General features: G+C 43.0%; 1 protein-coding gene across 7 annotated transcripts in view; it reads left to right on the top strand.

Annotated features, from left to right (window-relative positions):
* Positions 1-18,610, top strand: part of LOC311100272 (erbin-like) — a 126,642-nt gene that overhangs the window by 48,514 nt on the left and 59,518 nt on the right. For 6 of the 7 annotated variants that reach the window (XM_084141120.1, XM_084141121.1, XM_084141122.1 and 3 more), the window contains one exon: positions 18,060-18,257. In XM_084141120.1, coding sequence (XP_083997246.1) covers positions 18,069-18,257 — 189 coding nt within the window. In that variant the 5' untranslated portion in view covers positions 18,060-18,068. Of the gene's footprint in view, positions 1-15,686; positions 15,732-18,059; positions 18,258-18,610 lie in introns of those variants that run through there. The other variant, XM_084141124.1, reaches the window with a different exon arrangement.

The raw sequence follows: 18,610 nt of genomic DNA, 5'->3' as shown, positions 1-18,610 counted from the left end.
GAAGATGCTAGAACAGTCTACATTAACTTTTTCCTCTGCAAACAAAACGAGCAATGGATAGAAAACTCAGACTACCAAATAGTAGAATAGTTTATCTATTTACCTAGTCGGCTTGTTGTGTGTTGCTAGGGAGGGGACCCGGACCCCCTCCGCGACCTTTTCCCAACACTGCAAAAAAAATAAACAGGGGAAACACTGGACTAAAGTATGCACATTGCAGATATTTGGAACAGTAGGCCTAAATATTTTATGTATTTATGCTGTGTCAGGTGAACTGCAATGAATTTAAATTGGAGTGTGCACTTAGACCTAAATGTTGGCCAGGACTCGACTGTACTAGGAATGGGCGCGAGTATTCAATTTTAGGTTTGTATTCTAATAATTAACCCCCTAGAGTCGATTGACACACCGATGCATCAATTAGATAACAAAAAAATCCCCATCAAAATCCATCCATTTAAGCTAGAGAGATCTTTTTGGATGCGTCTCTCCACGGCATTCACTAGTGTCGCACTTCCTCATCTGCACTGAAAGGTGGCAGAGCTAGAGCGGTGTTTGTCAGACCATGAGACATCCCGAAAATCTGTCTTCTCACAAATGTCTGTACCGTCCAAACGGTTTGACCTACAAACTATTACACCACTCTGGAAAGGGAAGACTCTCACGAACACGATGGCGTTCTCCGTTTTGCTCTACGACCCCCACAAGTGTCACTGCACTCATCTGAAGGAAACCGGTACCGGTTAAAATTTTGTTATAGAAGTATGAAAAGGGGTAAAATTCACTATATATACAAAAGTATGTAGACACCCCTTAAAATTTGTGGATTCGGCTATTTCAGCCACACCCGTTGCTGATAGGTGTATAAAATTGAGCATACAGCCATGCAATCGCCATAGACAAACATTGGCAGTAGAATGGCCTTACTGAAGAGCTCAGTGACTTTCAATGTGGCATCGTCATAGGATGCCACCTTTCCAACAAGTCAGTTCGTCAAATGTCTGCCCAGCTAGAGCTGCCCCGGGTTAACTGTAAGTGCTGTTATTGTGAAGTGAAAACGTCTAGGAGCAACAACGGCTCAGCCGCAACGTGTTAGGCCACACAAGCTCACAGAACAGGACCGCTGAAGCGAGTATTGCATAAAAATCGCCTGTCCTCTGTTGCAACGCTCTCACTACCGAGTTCCAAACTACCTCTGGAAGCAGCGTCAGCACAAGAACTGTTAGTCGGGAGATCACCATGCGCAATGCCAAGAGTCAGCTGGAATATTGTAAAGCTCGCCACCATTGGACTCTTGAGCAGTGGAAACACGTTCTCTGGAGTGATGAATCACCCTTCACCATCTGGCAGTCCAACGGACAAATATGTGTTTGGCGGATGCCAGGAGAATGCTACCTGCCCCAATGCATAGTGCCAACTTTTGGTGGAGGAGCTAGGCCTCTTAGGTCCAGTGAAGGGAAATCTTAACGCTACAGCATACAATGACATTCTAGACGATTCTGTGCTTCCAACTTTGTGGCAACAGTTTGGGGAAGGCCTTTTCCTGTTTCAGCATGAGAATGCCCCCATGCACAAAGCGAGGTCCATACAGAAATGGTTTGTCGATCGGTGTGGAAGAACTTGACCGGCCTGCACAGTGCTTGGACCTCAACCCCATCAAACACGTTTGGGATGAATTGGAACGCCGACTGCGAGCCAAATCACCAAACATCAGTTCTCGTCCTCACTAATGCTCTTGTGGCTGAAAGGAAGCAAGTCCCCGCAGCAATTTTTCCACATCTAGTGGAAAGCCTTCCCAGAAGAGTGGAGGCTGTTAGAGCAAGTGGGGGACTTGCTTGGGGGACCAACTCCATATTAATGCCTATGATTTTGGAATGAGATGTTTGACGAGCAGGTGTCAACATACTTTTGGTCATGTAGTATATGTGTAAAAAAATAAAAATAAAAAAAAAAATCCTGAGCTTTCTAATATATCCTACATATAGGACAGACGCTTCAAAACCTTTTTTCTTATGATTCATTTTTTGCCATTTATGAATGTGTTATTCAATGTGTTTCTCTGGCTATAGTAATAAAGGCTAAATTCAATATTTTATGAAATAATTGTATTTCTTTATACCTAAAGGGGTCCAAAAATTCAAAATGAAATAGCTAAATGATCCATAGTATGACCATCTTAAAACAATTCCATATGTCAGCTTATAACAACTAATTTGGCAAATTTTTCTTACATTATTGGCCTTTTCATCATAAAATGTTGAAACAACAATGGCCACGAGTCACAAAAGAGCAGGCCTCTACTAAAGCATTGGGCTCACCGGACACTGACACGGACTCTGATCCCCCCCGACCTAGCCAAGGTAATGGCGGCTATCACTAAGTCTGAACAGACTGTGCTGGCTAAGAGTAGCACAAATAGCCACTCTCGCCACCGAGGTCAACACAAAGATCGACTCCGTTAAAGAAGACTTGGCGAAACAGGACACCTGTCTGAATAGCCTGGAGGGCGGCGCAAATACTTACTCCGACAAAGTGGTGACACTGGAAGAGCAAGTCACCCGGCTATCATCAGATGTCGTCAAACTTACTTCCGAGGTCGAGGACCTTGAGAATAGACAGTGCCTGGGGAACGGTCGCATTTTCGGCGTGAGAGAGGGTCTCGAGACCTTAGGCAGATTGCGGTCTACCCTGTTCATAGCTAAACTGTGCTGCGATTATACAATTATCACTAAGGTCCTCTCGTGCCGTTTAGAGACAGTGATGCCTAATATAATTAACTCTAACCAAACCGGAGTTATCTCAGGTAGGCAATCTTTCTATAATATGCGCTGGCTATTTAATGTTACAGTGAGGGGGAAAAAGTATTTGATCCCCTGCTGATTTTATACATTTGCCCACTGACAAATACATGATCAGTCTATAATTTTAATGGTAGGTTTTTTTGAACAGTGAGAGACAGAATAACAACAACAAAATCCAGAAAAACGCATGTCAAAAATATTATAAATTGATTTGCATTTTAATGCGGGAAATAAGTATTTCACCCCTCTGCAAAACATGACTTAGTTCTTGTAGTTGGCCACCAGGTTTGCACACATCTCAGGAGGGATTTTGTCCCACTCCTCTTTGCAGATCTTCTCCAAGTCATTAAGGTTTCGAGGCTGACGTTTGGCAACTCGAACCTTCACCTCCCTCTACAGATTTTCTATGGGATTAAGGTCTGGAGACTGGCTAGGCCACTCCAGGACCTTAATGTGCTTCTTCTTGTGCCACTCCTTTGTTGCCTTGGCCGTGTGTTTTGGGTCATTGTCATGCTGGAATACCCATCCACGACCCATTTTCAATGCCCTGGCTGAGGGAAGGAGGTTCTCACCCAAGATTTGACGGTACATGGCCCCGTCCATCGCCCCTTTGATGCGTTGAAGTTGTCCTGTCCCCTTAGCAGAAAAACACCCCCAAAGCAGAATGTTTCCACCTCCATGTTTGACGGTAGGGATGGTGTTCTTGGGGTCATAGGCAGCATTCCTCCTCCTCCAAACACGGCGAGTTGAGTTGATGCCAAAGAGCTCGATTTTGGTCTCATCTGACCACAACACTTTCACCCAGTTCTCCTCTGAATCATTCAGATGTTCATTGGCAAACTTTAGACGGGCCTGTATATGTGCTTTCTTGAGCAGGGGGACCTTGCGGGCGCTGCAGGATTTCAGTCCTTCACGGCGTTGTGTGTTACCAATTGTTTTCTTGGTGACTATGGTCCCAGCTGCCTTGAGATCATTGACAAGATCCTCCCATGTAGTTCTGGGCTGATTCCTCACTGTTCTCATGATCATTGCAACTCCACGAGGTGAGATCTTGCATGGAGCCCCAGGCCGAGGGAGATTGACAGTCTTGTGTGTTTCTTCCATTTGTGAATAATCGCACCAATTGTTATTCTCTCACTGTTCAAATAAACCTACCATTAAAATTATAGACTGATCATTTCTTTGTCAGTGGGCAAACGTACAAGGAGAGGATTAAGGGAATACTAAGGGGCGACGTAACTCACAAGGTGGCCTTATATGCAGACGATCTTCTTTTATACATCTCTAACCCTGTTGAGTCTATACCCTATCTTTTGGGCATGCTACAAGGTTTTGGGATATTCTGTGGTTATAAGTTAAACCTAACAAAAAGTGTGCTCCTCTCCATTAATCAGTTAAGGTGGAGCATCAGCGCTTTACTTATTTGGGGATAAAGGTCACATGCTCATTTAAGGCTCTGTTTAAACAACTTCAAAACACTCCTGGAGCCCACTAAGCAGGATTTCATAAGGTGGTCGTCTCTTCTCATTTAATTAGCAGGTCGCATTAATTCTGTTAAGATTACTGTACTACCAAGTATTTTTCTGCCAAAGTCGATGTTCAAACAACTGGACAGCTGCATTTCTAACTTAATTTGGAATAAGTCAAATCCACGAATGAGAAAGGTATGTCTAGAGAGACCTAAGCCCAATTTTTTACACTACTACTGGTCAGCAAATATATCTAAATGTGTTTATTGGGTTTCTACATTTGAAAACAAGGATGGTCCAACTTGGGCCAGCATGGAGTTACAGTCCAGCCTTCCAACTTCTCCTGTCTCGCACCTGTGCTCCCCAACTGCTCATGAACCTTGGCACCCATGTTTTGAATCCCATTGTCAAGAACTCCCTTACAATCTGGTCCCAATTCCAAAAATCACTTTAGCCTTAAACAAGCAAGCTGCTTCTCTCCATTAACATCTAATAATCTCTTCCCAGCGTCGCAGATTGACACAGCATTCCAGTTCTGGCATAGGAATGGTCTGGTGTTTTTTTGTCACCTATTTGTTGATAACACATTAGTCTCATTCGATACTCTGAGGGTTGACCATAATATTCCCAATACCCACTTTTTTAGATACCTGCAAATTTACAGCTTTGCAAAAAAAAAACATTTCCCTTCATTTCCACTCGAGCCCGCTAAGTGTCCAGTCGAGAGGTGCTTGGAATTTTTACCTGTATTTTAAGGGCACAATCTCCAGATTATACGACATAATACAGAACATTAATCCGCCTTCCTTGGCAAATACAAAATCTGCATGGGAGCAAGACATGGATGGCAAGCTACCCGATGACATATGGCAACAAAGTATTGGGCGTATCCACACCTCATCATTGTGCATAAGGCATGGGCTCATTCAGTTCAAAGTTTTGCACCGTCTCCATTACTCAAATGACAAATTTGCGGGGTGGGTGGATGGGAGAAGTTGGGGTTGTACTGTTTTTCTGTTCTCATATCTGAAAATCTATAAATAAAGTACAAAAAAATAATAAATCGGCCCGCGGCTGGATCTAGTTACCTACCCCTGGGCTAGGCTATGTCAAGTGCAGTGAAAATGTTACGTAACGTTTTTAGTTGTGTGTCAGAACAACCAGTAATTGAAACAACAAATAGCATCCCACAAGCATTTTAGCCTTCATCGCCTTTTCACGCTAACATGCGAGTACTTTAGTACTCAATTATTGAGAGTACTCTAACGTTTTCTTTGAAACTGGCATTTGTTACTGGTATTTTGTGATTGAGAACCAAAGTGAAACCATTCTAAAAGTTGAGCTCCCATGCTGCAAGCTTAGGCTATTGTTGCTCACCTGAACTCGCACTCTCATCATTGTCACATAGGAAGTGGTCACAGAGTCACACACCAAAGTTTGCTCCACTCAACTTCTAGATCAGTGTTTCTTAATCCTGCTCCTGGGGACCTAAAGGGATGTACATTTTAGTTTTTGCCCTAGCATTACACACCTGATTCCACGCAGACCCAGGTCCAAAGGCTTGATAAGTTTATTATTTGAATCAGGTGTGTAGTGCTAGGACAAAAACTAAAATGTACACCCCGTTGGGTCCCCAGGAGCAGGATTAAGAAACGCTGATCTTGGAGTCAACATGGTGTGTCCTCTACATGTTATTCTGCGAAAACATTTTTCCCCCTCAGGAAAAGACAAAGAGTTAAAAGTTTGTGGCCGCCTCATGATTTTTGTATTTACTTGTTTGTCAAGTGCATGCATTTTTTATGGAGTTTAAAGGTCTTTTAAAAGCTGTATTTCATATTGCATTGCTGTATCAAATGAAGGACTCAGTTTGTGTTGTGCTATCTGTGCAATAGAGACTCCACATGGACATTTTAGATCTGTGGATGAGATCCAGTGCTATTTGATGTGCTCTCATCTCATCTTTCTGTCTGTGGCTTTGGCCTTTGGACATAGTGTGACTGGCCAGTGCTCTGGTGGTCATCTTACTGTGGGACGAAAATCCTGTTTCTGCCATTAGTAAGGCAGAAAGGAAGCTAACACCCACACACACACACATTTTCTTTACTAAGTGAGCATAGCTGACCATGTGTTTACCATGGCCTTGTCTTTGTCTTGTTATGTTGTCTCTAACTTGGTTTAGGACTGACACCAGTGTTTCCCCAAATGTCGGTCAAAAGGACTCACTGGGTAGTGGGCAATAAAGATGTAGCCTAGACTAGCCAGCTTGAAAGGCTTCAGGTTAGTGTTGCATTGTGGTGGATGAGGCGAGTTCTCTCCATTGCAATGTGAATTGCTTTGAGCATTGGAATTCAATCTGTATTTGTGGGCATTCTCAGCCTACAAAAAAGCCTGACAGGCTGTCATTCAAACATGCAGTGTTTTATGTTTGGTTGGCCAATCCTGTGCCTGTGTATTATCAGTCTCAGGGGCTGCTGTGACATCCTGGCGATCCCAGAGCTTTGAGAGACTGAGCCAATAAGATGAAAGCTATAAGGCTGCATTCCCGGGGCCATGCGTGTCTAACGCAGCATTAATGTACTGGGAGTTATTGATCAGAATAATTATGATAGGCATCTCAAAGGGAATTGAAATGAAGACGTACCCAGGTCAATTAGCTGCTCAAATTAGGTAGTATTGGAAATCTTCTCTTCTAGGGCTGAGAATTGCCAGGGACCTCATGAAAACTATATTATCACGATACTTAGGTGCCCGATACGATATGTATTGCGATTCTCACAATTCTATATGTATTGCGATTCGATACTTTGATTTTATTACGATTCGATGTCCCAAAAATATTGCTCACCATATGTCTGCTGCAGAGGGACAAGAGAGAGCCTTGAGAAAATGAGTTTTGATCAGTCATCATCCTCTGTTCAAACCAAGTGTTCCAGGACCGTTCTGATATTGAAGGAAGGACTGTTGCCAGAACCTTAACACTGAAATGGAGAGAACACGAGAGCAAGAGAGACCGAGGGGGAGGAGAAGGAAGAAAGGAGGAAGGGGGGGTGAGTGAGAGAGATATTATCTAGACTCCTAGCAGGCCTGGCGTGAGCAGGTTAGTGTGTGTGAACTGTAGAGGGGGAGGAAGATGCTGTCAATGAGGTCCGGAGGTTGGTTATGTATATTTCCTGGATCCATCGTTTTGGGAATTTTCTATGCTCCCTGACTGTCTAGTGATTGTTAAAGCGCTGGACAGTCAAGAAACTCTATGAATATAGGTCCATTATCATTTCTACACAGTTTCGATTTGGTTTGAGTCATTTTAAAGTTTATCAAGTGTTTTTGTCACCCAGATCAGATTACATAACCTCATTGCAGCAGAGATTCAAAGAAAACAATCATGGTTTTGTTCTCCCTTGTCCCGTAAGACAGCAGAGAATCGAGGACACTGGTGAGAACCAAAACCTTGGAAACTGGAAGAGCCGGTTCAGTTAGGCCCCATGCCGCTGCCACTGATGCCTAACAGTGTCATCTTTCCACCCATTTCCATTGAAATTCACTTCCATTTTCTCAACTCTCGGGCCTTTCTGATGCATTCCCACGCCGTCTTGGCCAGAGTGGTAAGCTGAGGAAGAGCTGGAGGTGTGTGTGTACAGTGTTTGTGTGGACCTCCCTAACCCAATGTAATAATATAATAATAATATGCCATTTAGCAGACGCTTTTATCCAAAGCGACTTACAGTCATGCGTGCATACATTTTTTTTTTGTGTATGGGTGGTCCCGGGGATCGAACCCACTACCTTGGCGTTACAAGCGCCGTGCTCTACCAGCTGAGCTACAGAGGGCATCCCCTGAATGATTGAGGAGCTGCCTGCACCTCTCCTGCGGTGCCCGCTAGCGGTGAGTCCGGTGCAGAGGTAACACGCAACAGGGTGCAGAGGTAACACAAAGCTCCATCATGAGTGGCATAGAGGTAACATACACCTGAAAACACAGTTGTTTTCCAGAGCTCTTCACACGAGTCACCTCAATCTTCTCACCCCATCACATCGCGTGACTGTCTTGACACATGCCTTCCTAAACGTATCACAAACCCTGTGTCCAGATGAGATCACAACCTCAACAAGTAGGCCTGATCTAATGTCACCTAACATTAGCAGCATTTTGATTTCATTCAACATCAGCTTGGCTTTAACCTGGCTGCTATTCTGTTTCTACTTTAGCCATCTTCTAAGGAATTGTTTGGCATGACAGACGTTTCAATGGAAGTGTTCTATAGTGTCTGTAAACAAGTTCATTATCAAGTAGACTGCATTGTCTGTAGTGAAACCATGAAACCACACGGCAGCTAGCCAGGCCTCCTAGCCATTGGCACTCTGCTGTTCCTTCACATTGAGGAAGTGGCCTTTTCTTTACTCTCTTCTTCTGTGCCAGACGAAGACGACTTCAAAGTTGTACAGCAGCCTCCCTCCCTCCGTAGGAATCTTTATTTATTTATTTATTTTATTTATTTTTTTCTTTGGGCCTAATTCTCTGGGTGACGAGTTTCGTCATTGACCCAGCAGGCAGGCAGCATTCCTGCAGCAGTCTACAGTATCAGGATGAAAAAGCTCCTTTCATAAGACTGCAAGACTTATAGGCTAATCACATTCTAGGATATTAACCAGATGAGTGCTACTACCTTCTATAAATAACTCTATACTGTCACATCAGAGACTGTGCGACTCACATTTCCGCTCTACACACACACACTACTCAACAACTACTTCCCTTCTCTCCTTTGAACAGCTCAGAGATGGGTCCCAAATGGCAGCCTATTCCCGATAGGCCTTGTTCAAAAGTAGTGCACTATAAAGGGAATAGGGTGTCATTTCAGAAACAGCCAGGGACACCCAGTCGCAAATTAACCCCTAGCTCCCCCTAGGGTTAGGTTGGAGAGAGGGAGAGAGAGAAGACAGACTGAGAGCACTACCCTGAGTGTTGTGTAATTGGTTCCCAGCATATTTCACTGGATGAACTTGAAGTGGGTCAGCGAGTCCCAGTTGGCCGGCAGAGACTGTTGGGAGATCTGCTTATGCCCAGAGTGCGTGTGAACATGCTCGCTGACACACACACACACACAGTGAGAGATGGGGAGATGAATGCCAGCCCTGGAGACAGGAAGCTTTCTCTATCTGCCCAGGTTCCAGGCCAGCTGCAGCCCCTCCTGCCTCCTTTATCACCCTGCCCTCTCTGTCCAGACCACTGACTCTGGCACCCGGAACATGTCTGTCCCATGGCAGAGTATTGCATCGGACAGACTACAATACTCCTCCTGCCTCTCACCTAGCTACCTCCTTTTAGAATTCACCGGCTTTATTGGCCACCTGAGCTCTGTTTGGATAAGACAACTACAGCAGGTGCCAATTTTTGTTTGAGTGTGTGTGTCCTAGCTTAAATAATGTACTGTGTTTGACACTGAAAATAGTAAACATCACCAGGGCAGGTTGGATGAATGTGAACTGAAGGATCTCACTCCCTCAACACAGAGCAGGTTTCTACCACATGTATATGTGTTTGTATCTCTTTAGCCTCCCCTAACAGCGGTTGCCGTGATGACGCCACTCACCCGAGAGGTGGTGGGTTACTGTCTGAAAGGGAAGAGCTTTTACTGCTCCAAATGGAAGGGAGGAGGAGGAGGAGGGATGGTGGACTAATGACCTGCCCTTTGACCCAGTTCATTCACCATTACACTGGGCCACTGACAGACAGACACAAACTTTCACACCAAACACGCAGAGCAGAGTTCTGCAGGGAGTTTATATGCCTATGGTGGCTTTTTAAAGCCACAGGCCCTTAACACAGATCTCTCTCTTTGGCCGCTCCACTGTTATTAAACACAGTTATTATTGAAACACGTACTACTGTAGACATGTAAATGAGTACGTAGAGGGAAAATCGGTTAATGCCGAGAGCTTAATATGTCTGGAAATGCTCTGAACATGAAGGCCCTCGCCAAAGGCAAGGCATGGGCAACGTTTTGTGGGCTAGGGCTAGAATAGATATTGAAGTTTGCATCAGCCCCCAGAGGCTAGTTAAACCATAGGAAGACATGTATGTTGCACTGTGGTGAGGCAATGGGCAGCGTACGTTTCTTGGTAATGAGAGCAGCCTATCAGGCAGCATATCTCGTCAGGGAGCTAGCTAGCACTACTGTAGCACTAACTCAGACTGGAGATTAAGGCTCTCTCGCTATGCTAACACTGTAGCTTAGCCTTAGCCTATCCTTCCTATCCCCATAATCCTTCCCCATCCACCTGCTTTTCTTCTCTTCTTCAGTGTACTGCACACTCTCTCCTTGTATGTAACCTAATCCTCATCCTGCTAATAGTCTCTGTATCCATCCTTCTCTCCTCCTTCCTGAAGTCCAGTCTCACCTCTGCGATTGAAGTATGTACGTCATCTCTTCACATGCTGCCATCTCTTCACACAATTCCTTCTTTCTGCCATTCACACGCATCCCTCTCTTCCTCTCTTCTTCACATCCCCCTCTACTCTTTCTGTCGCCCTCTCCTCCTCACGTACATCTGTCACCTTTACTCATCATACAATCCCCTCTTCTCCTCTCCAACACCTATCCCTCTCTCCTCTCCTACATGCTCTCTGGCTCTCTGCGTCATGAATAACCTTTTAAGTAGTCAGCCAGCTACTCTATCTTGCTGTGAAGTGAATGGAGTCCAGCCCTCCACACACACACACACACACACACACACACACACACACACACACACACACACACTGCTCTCCTCTGATATACCTGATTACTCATAATGTAGGATGTGTGTGTGTGTGTGTGTGTGTGTTCGTGTGTGTAATCAACTCTACAGCTGCTGATGGCTGACAGTTTAATTGTAAATATGCCTCAGTCCTCCAATGATTGGGTCCTGACAGGCTTACTTATCTGGGAAACCCCTTGGTAAATACAAACCATGATGATACGAGTATATGCCAGTAACAGTAGGTCTGTATAGAAATTACAAAAGGAGATAATGTTTGCGGTTGCATACATGGCTAGTTGTCACAGAGGGAGGAGAGAGGGAGTGTGTAGAACGAAGTATGGTAATTAGTATCTGGGCAGTACAGACTGGTACATGGATTCCCTGGAAAACCCCGGTAACATTGGCAATTTAATGCATTTATAATATACAGTGCATTCGGAAAGTATTCAGACCGTTGACTTTTTACACATTTTGTTACATTACAGCCTTATTCTAAAATGGATTAAGTTCATTGTTTTCCTCATAAATCTACACACAATACCCCATAATGAAAAAGCATAACCGTTTTTTATAAATTTTTGCAAATGTGTTTCCAAATACTTTCCGAATGCACTGTATAATCATATATGCCATTTAGCAGACACTTTATTTTTTATTTATTTTTATCTGAGGCGATTTAGTCATGCATGCATACATTTTATTTTGACCTCTTATCCCTGAGGCACCCACTAACTTCCTTCTGTTTGGCCCTCAGTGTGTACAGACGTCAGAGGCCCAGTCAAGTGTGTGTCTGTGTGTGTGTGTGTGTGTGTGTGTGTTTGCCTGTCCCTGTTTCGCTGTCGGCAGCTGTGTGAGCAAGCCACTCTTACACCCTTTCGTCACTGCGCACGGAGGAGGGAGAAATGCATTCTGAGAAGCACAAGCATTTGACCGTTGTTCTAGTTGGAGAAAGGAGAGTCACAGCTTTTTATGAGTCTATATAATGTATTTCTCACCTCTTAATATTGAGTTCACTTTACAACCAGAGTAGGCTGTAGTATGGTTTTGATGCACCCGTGGAGCAGAGTTCGCCATTTTCGGTGAATAGGCCTACATTAGTTAGCCTAGGCCTAGTGCTAGAACGTTTTTGTAGGACATTAGCCTACATTTACTGATAGATTAATCAATTAGCCTACATGGCTATGTAGCAACAATATATTTAGAGTTAGCAATCTAGCTAAGTGTTTTGAGTTCCCACTTCCTCAGGTGGTGAATAATATAACCTATAGGCTAATATGCACAAAGACGTTGGCAAATTCTCTGAAGAGACAAAAATACATCTGGATCCTTTTTTGACAGGTTGCACATCAAAATATCAATCATGTGCTCCATGAATATGTTAGATAAATTAGCTTCCTTTTTGTTTTTTATCATAAGCTACCATCTCTGTTGTCTTACTGGAAATAAATTGTCTAGAGCCCTGCTGCTAATTTAAAGTAACTGTCCATTAAAACATGTTTTTTATCGGTGTATTTATTTTTATTGTGCAAAATGGTTAGTTATCACAATAATACTTTTGGTCCATGTTGCCAAGCTCTAGCACCTCCCCAAACAAGTATTTATGGCAGATTTATTTATTATCACAAAAAAATGGCTACATTGATTGCGATTATGGATTTTTGTCCATATCGCCCAACTCTAGGAGAGGCCCCGAGATAGGCCTGCTTTCACTCATTTAGGCCTTCTCGTTCCTGCTTATTATAGACTACACAATTCGTTCTCTCTCTCTCTCTCTCTGACTGGCGTACTAGCCTATTACTAATACTCATTCACTCATTGGTTATGATTCTCCACCCTTCTCCCAAATTGTGCACTTGCAACTTAACTCTCTCTTACTCGTCTCTCCCTTTTTCTCGCTCGCTCACTTTTCTTTCACTTTCTCTCTTTCTGTTCTGCTCACTTTTCTCCCTGAACTATGTGGCTATTAGTGTGATTGTAGATAATCCATTGAGGTGTGGTGGCAGTGGAAGTCTTATCCCGTTTCTAACCCAGGAGAGCATGGCGGGCTGACAGCCCCATCTCTCTACAGGCAATTAGAGATGGACATGCACTAGCCCTACATCAACACACACACACACAAACGCACACTAAGGGAGTCAGACATGTTGTGTTACGATGTGGTGCGCAGCTGTAGATAAAGGGGCAGAAAGTCGCATTCTCTATTCACTCCAGTGAACAAGGCCTCCATTGACCAGAGCACATTCCATAGTGCAATACTATAATCTGTACTGCCATAAAGCCCCCAGCCATAGCCAACTCTGTCATCAGACCAATAATAGCCACTATGAATCTTGTGGCCCCTTCAAATAAGCGAGTGAAGAGCGCGCCTTGGAAAGAAAGCAAAAGCCATTCACGTTTCTTTCCAATCCGCACAGTCATTTTCTTTAGTTTCCTGATTGGCTGTCCCTCAAGGACGTGTAGTCGAGCATCAGCCCTTTCATACCTGGTCTGACTGTTGTTTCATGACAAAATACGATAGTGAAGGACTGAATTCTTTGGAGGATGACTCACATCACAACGTTGTTTGTGTTTATCCTTCACTACAACACAATTAGGCCTGCAGCCTTATGCGGTATTGAGCTGCTGTATATGCTTCTTCCTATGCCTGACTGAAAGTGGTGTTAATTTGAAAGCGTTCCAAGAGGAACTGCTCTATATTTTCTTTTTTGAGCAAGATGCTTTCACAATGGCAGAAATTGCAATTATACAGCCATTAGTGGAGGAAGGAATAGCTGAGATGTAGATTTTGCCTTTGGCCTCACAAAGAGCTAATGATGCTATGTCAACCTTCACCTGCTAGATGTTCCTCAACCTCAGGTCCTCGGAACGGCACTGATCCCTGAGATGATTCTGAGCAGTCCCTCAGATGGTTAGCTGACACCAGTTTACTCTGTTCTCAAGTGCTGTTTTTATAGACCTAGCCTAAGCAGTTTTCCAATGGGGAAGGTCCTAAGCAGGGTGATTCCTCACAAAACCAGGACAAAAATGACCATGAATTCTGTGATTCTCATGACATTTAATCCATAGAATGGTCCTTTGGAGGAAGGATTGTTAACATGTAATTTACATTTTGTATCTAAAAGCATAATAAAAAACAATCAAAGTTGGCATATTTATGACATTTTGGAAATGTGAGTTATAGATCTGTCATTCTCATTGAAACCAAGTCTAAGAAGCGGTAGATCTGTTCTGTGTGCTATTTCTATGCTTCCTGTTCTGAAGTTCTTTCGGTTTTGTAGACCGGCTTCAAACAGCTGAAAATACAATATTTTGGGTTATGGAAAATATATTTCACAGCGGTTTAGATGGTACAATGATTCTCTACACTATAGTTGATTGTTTTGTCACAAACTGAAATTAGGCAGACTATTCGAATTTTAGCAACCAGGAAATGGCGGAGTGATTTCTGCATAGTGCATCTTTAAGACTCCATAATGTTTTATATGTATGTGCTACAGAGAAAAAATGTAGCAGAGATCCCACTCGTGAACTTTGAAATGCCTGTAGAGTATATTATGTTAAACAATATATATATATGTTTTAATCATGTTTATATTTTTCAAAATGAATTAAATATTATTATGTTTTAAATACCACTCATATTTCATAGCAAGGGGTAAAGGTTCATATGACACCAGTTTTTGCTTTGTAGCACCTACATATGAAACATTATGGAGTCTTAAAGGAGGCCTAGGTAAGTCCAAAATGTCATAAATATGCCAACTTTAAATATTTCTTAATTATGCTTTTAGATACAAATGTCAAGCATATGTCAACAATCCTTCTTCCAAAGGGCCATTTTATGGATAAAATGTTTGTCCTGGTTTCGTGAGGACTCACCCAGCAGTCTTCTAAGGTGCAAGGGCGTTAGCACTCTTCCAAGGAGGAAGGACAATAGCTCTCCACTCCCTGCTATTAAAAAAGCTTGAGAAACATTGAACATGTTTGTTGTTTATCTATGCCTTGTCAGACAGATTTTACGCCTTAATGAGATGCCACAGGGCTCAGTCCCCTGGCACTGAGTGTTTTCCACTAGCGCTTGCTGTCAGCTATACAGACTCAATTCGCTAATCAGGAAATAGTCAGCCCGCTAGAATAAATGCTATGCATCTTCTTGCAATCTATTGATAGGACAGTCGCCTGTCAGTCACAACGTGAACGATGACAGGGAAACACTGCTGGTTTGACAGTCTGCCGTCTGTCCCGGTACCTGGGGGTGTGAGTTGTGTACGCTGCTGCGCTCGCTGTGGTTTCAGTCGAATTTCTACACTGAGGAGAGCGCATGATGCTCTTTCATCGTCTCTGAGTGAATTTGCACGTCCCATATAATGTGGTAACGATGAGTCGAAATCTACTTAGCTTGTTGTTTTTTCTGGCACATTCATTTATTTTCTTTTGTGTTTCTTGTGCAGCCACGGAGTGGTGGCTCCTAGGCTTACTATGCTTTTATTGACGAACAACAAGCTTGACTCGTTTATAAAAGGTGTCGAACTAACTGAATAAAGTCGATCTCACATATCCTTGCAATTCATAAATCATGCAACGTAGTTATGTCCATGGTATCGCACCGGGACACGTAAACTAAAGATCTCCTTTGTATTTTTGATAGGAAGTCCACCAGGACTTGCCAGACAGTGACATTAAAGCGAGTGACTCATCAGTAGCCTACCGAATCGCACTGGTAAGAGGGCTGTTCATTTGGCTCCCTATTTTACCTACTGTTAGGCTTTTCTGCAGATAAATTATGAAAACATTCGATGAAGATGGTGAATCCTCCTCACTCCAATAACAATAGGTAGGCTAGTGGAGAGTGCCTTTCATATGTTTGCCTTAGATAGGCTTAGTGTCTGTGTCCTTATCCTCTGAATGGAGATGCATTGTCAGTGCACTGACGAGCAACAGAGTAATCTATATGCAAATGTAATCTATATCAAGTGCCAGCTCATTGTCACCGTTTATACCTCAGGTAAAATATTGGGGAGTGGGGAAGGCATATCCATGAGGTATGCTTTGTTTGTCCAGATAGGTCTCTTCTCTCTGGGACAGATGAGTGCCACTGCTGTACTGTGTTGTGGCTATGAAGCTGTATTGAAAGTAATATGATACTGTTGAAGAGCTTGCTTTCATTATCCAGCGATGTTCTGGACCCACATGTACACAACTCTCTTTCTGAAGAGGTTTTAAAGGGGCCCATGTAATGAGTTTCCAAACTAAACAATGCTCAGAGGGCATTGTGTTGATGATAGCTGGCCCTTTGCTCCGGCACTTTCAACGCAACACAGATGTAAATGAGAATGCATTGCAGATCCTGCATATGTGTCAATATGGTCACAGAGAACAAACGATTAGGCCATGTCAAATAAAATAAAATGTTATTGGTCACATACACGTGTTTAGCAGATGTTATTGCGGGTGTAGCAAAATGCTTGTGTTTCTAGCTCCGACAGTGCAGTATATCTAAAAAGTAATATGCTAAATGGCATATTATTATTATTATTATTATTATTATTATTATTATTATTATAATATCTAACAATTTCACAACATATACCCAATACACACAAATCTAAATAAAGCAATGGAATTAAGAATATATAAATAAATATATGGACGAGCAATGTCAGAGCGGCATAGACTAAGATACAGTAGAATAGTATAGAATACAGTATATACATATGAGATGAGTAATGCAATATATGTAAACATTATTAAAGTGACTAGTGTTCCATTTATTAAAGTGGCCAGTGATTTCTAATCTGTGTATATAGGCAGCAGCCTCTAATGTGCTAGCGAAGGCTATTTAACAGTCTGATGGCCTTGAGATAGGAGCTGTTTTTCAGTCTCTCGGTCCCAGCTTTGATGCACTTGTACTGACCTCGCCTTCTGGATGATAGCGGGGTGAACAGGCAGTGGCTCGGGTGGTTGTTGTCCTTGATGATCTTTTTGGCCTTCCTGTGACATCGCGTACTGTAGGTGTATTGGAGGGCTGGTAGTTTGCCCCCGGTGATAGGGTTGTGACGATTATGGAATATTGGGTAATGATTCATTGTCATGCAATTGGCCATGGTTATTGTCATAATTGTAGTTTTTGGAGAAAAATGTTTTGAGTTTGTAATGCATCTTTTTGAAGATTAGCTAAGACGTACCTAATGAATCAAACCCAGCTTTGGTGTCACCCCTGTCTCAAAACCGAATGGTTTTGACCACTTGGCAGTTTTGGAAATGAAGCTTCTCCTCCCAACTGTGCTGTTCTGCTCGTGAAATTATTACCAAATGTACCCACTTCATGTAAAAATGAAAAACTGCGTTTGGGTAAACTATTTACTTTAATATATAAATATATTAAAATCCTAAAATGAATGTATTAAGGCAATTATGACAAAAAAAATGTTTAGTTCACTGTTATTGTCCATAATTGTCGGTTACACGATTATACGATTATTGTGCCAGCCCTGTTATGTAACTGCTTACAGTGTAATTTATGCCCATATTTCATAAGGGCTGTGGAAAACTAGCAGATCATAATGGATGCTGCCTTTGCCCTTAGATCCTCTTTGTAGCTTTTGGTAAAACCTCTTGGACTGTTGTTGAAGCACTGAGTGTAGCCATACTAGGGATGGCCATTAGATTTTCTTCTACTGTTCGAGTACTTGCATGATTTTTTTCAGAGTACTCAAACATCTGGTGCCCAGGCTGGCGGGTGGTCAGGGCTCCACAGTGCAAGCATTTCACTCGCATTTGCGAATAAAAATAGAAGTCAAGTATGACATTTATAGCAAAATAAATGCTGCAGTAGCTGTTTTCAAAGTGTTTGTTGTTTTGTTTCGTAGCTGGTAGGTAATTACACAAGAAACCTGCCTTACCTGCCCACTAGTTCAATTTCTTCACTCTGACACTGCCATTTCTCTCTTGGCTTAGGATGTTACCTGTAATAGCTTTAGCCCCAAGAAGCACCAGTAGTTCACTGACCTGTCTTGACACTGACTCACCTCTCCCTCTCTCTCTGCAGTGCCTGAGGATGTCGAGCAAGCGGAACCTGTTTGTGCGGCTGGTGCCGTGCCGCTGCCTGCGGGGGGAGGAGGAGACGGTGACGTCGCTGGACTACTCCCACTGCAGCCTGGAGACTGTGCCCAAGGAGGTCTTCAGCTTCGAGAAGACCCTGGAGGAGCTCTACCTGGACGCCAACCAGATCGAGGAGCTGCCCAAAGTAAGACACAGATGGATGCATTCATAATAAATTCAGAATGTTACACACCCAAATACCCAGATCATTTTTGAATAAAAGAAGGTGGTCCTGTAATATATATATGATGGTTTAGAAACGTGAACCTGTCAAAGTTGTAGTAACCGCCCTCTCTGGCAAACACTATCTGAGTGACATAATGAAATCAGTCCATAAGGATAAGGCTGTAGGTCTTGATCAAGTTGCAGCCTCTCATTTCAGTTGGGCCTTTTCCTCCTGCTGCTCACAACACTGAGTGCGTTACCAAGGGATGATTGTAGTGGTTATGTTAGGCAAGAGTATCCCGCCGATAGAATGGAGCCAATCCACAACGCAGC

Source organism: Coregonus lavaretus, assembly GCF_964263955.1.
Source record: "Coregonus lavaretus genome assembly, chromosome: 24".
Classification (NCBI taxonomy): Eukaryota; Metazoa; Chordata; class Actinopteri; order Salmoniformes; family Salmonidae; genus Coregonus; species Coregonus lavaretus.
The sequence above is the reverse complement of the archived record's forward strand: the minus strand, read 5'-3'. Positions and strand labels throughout refer to the sequence as shown.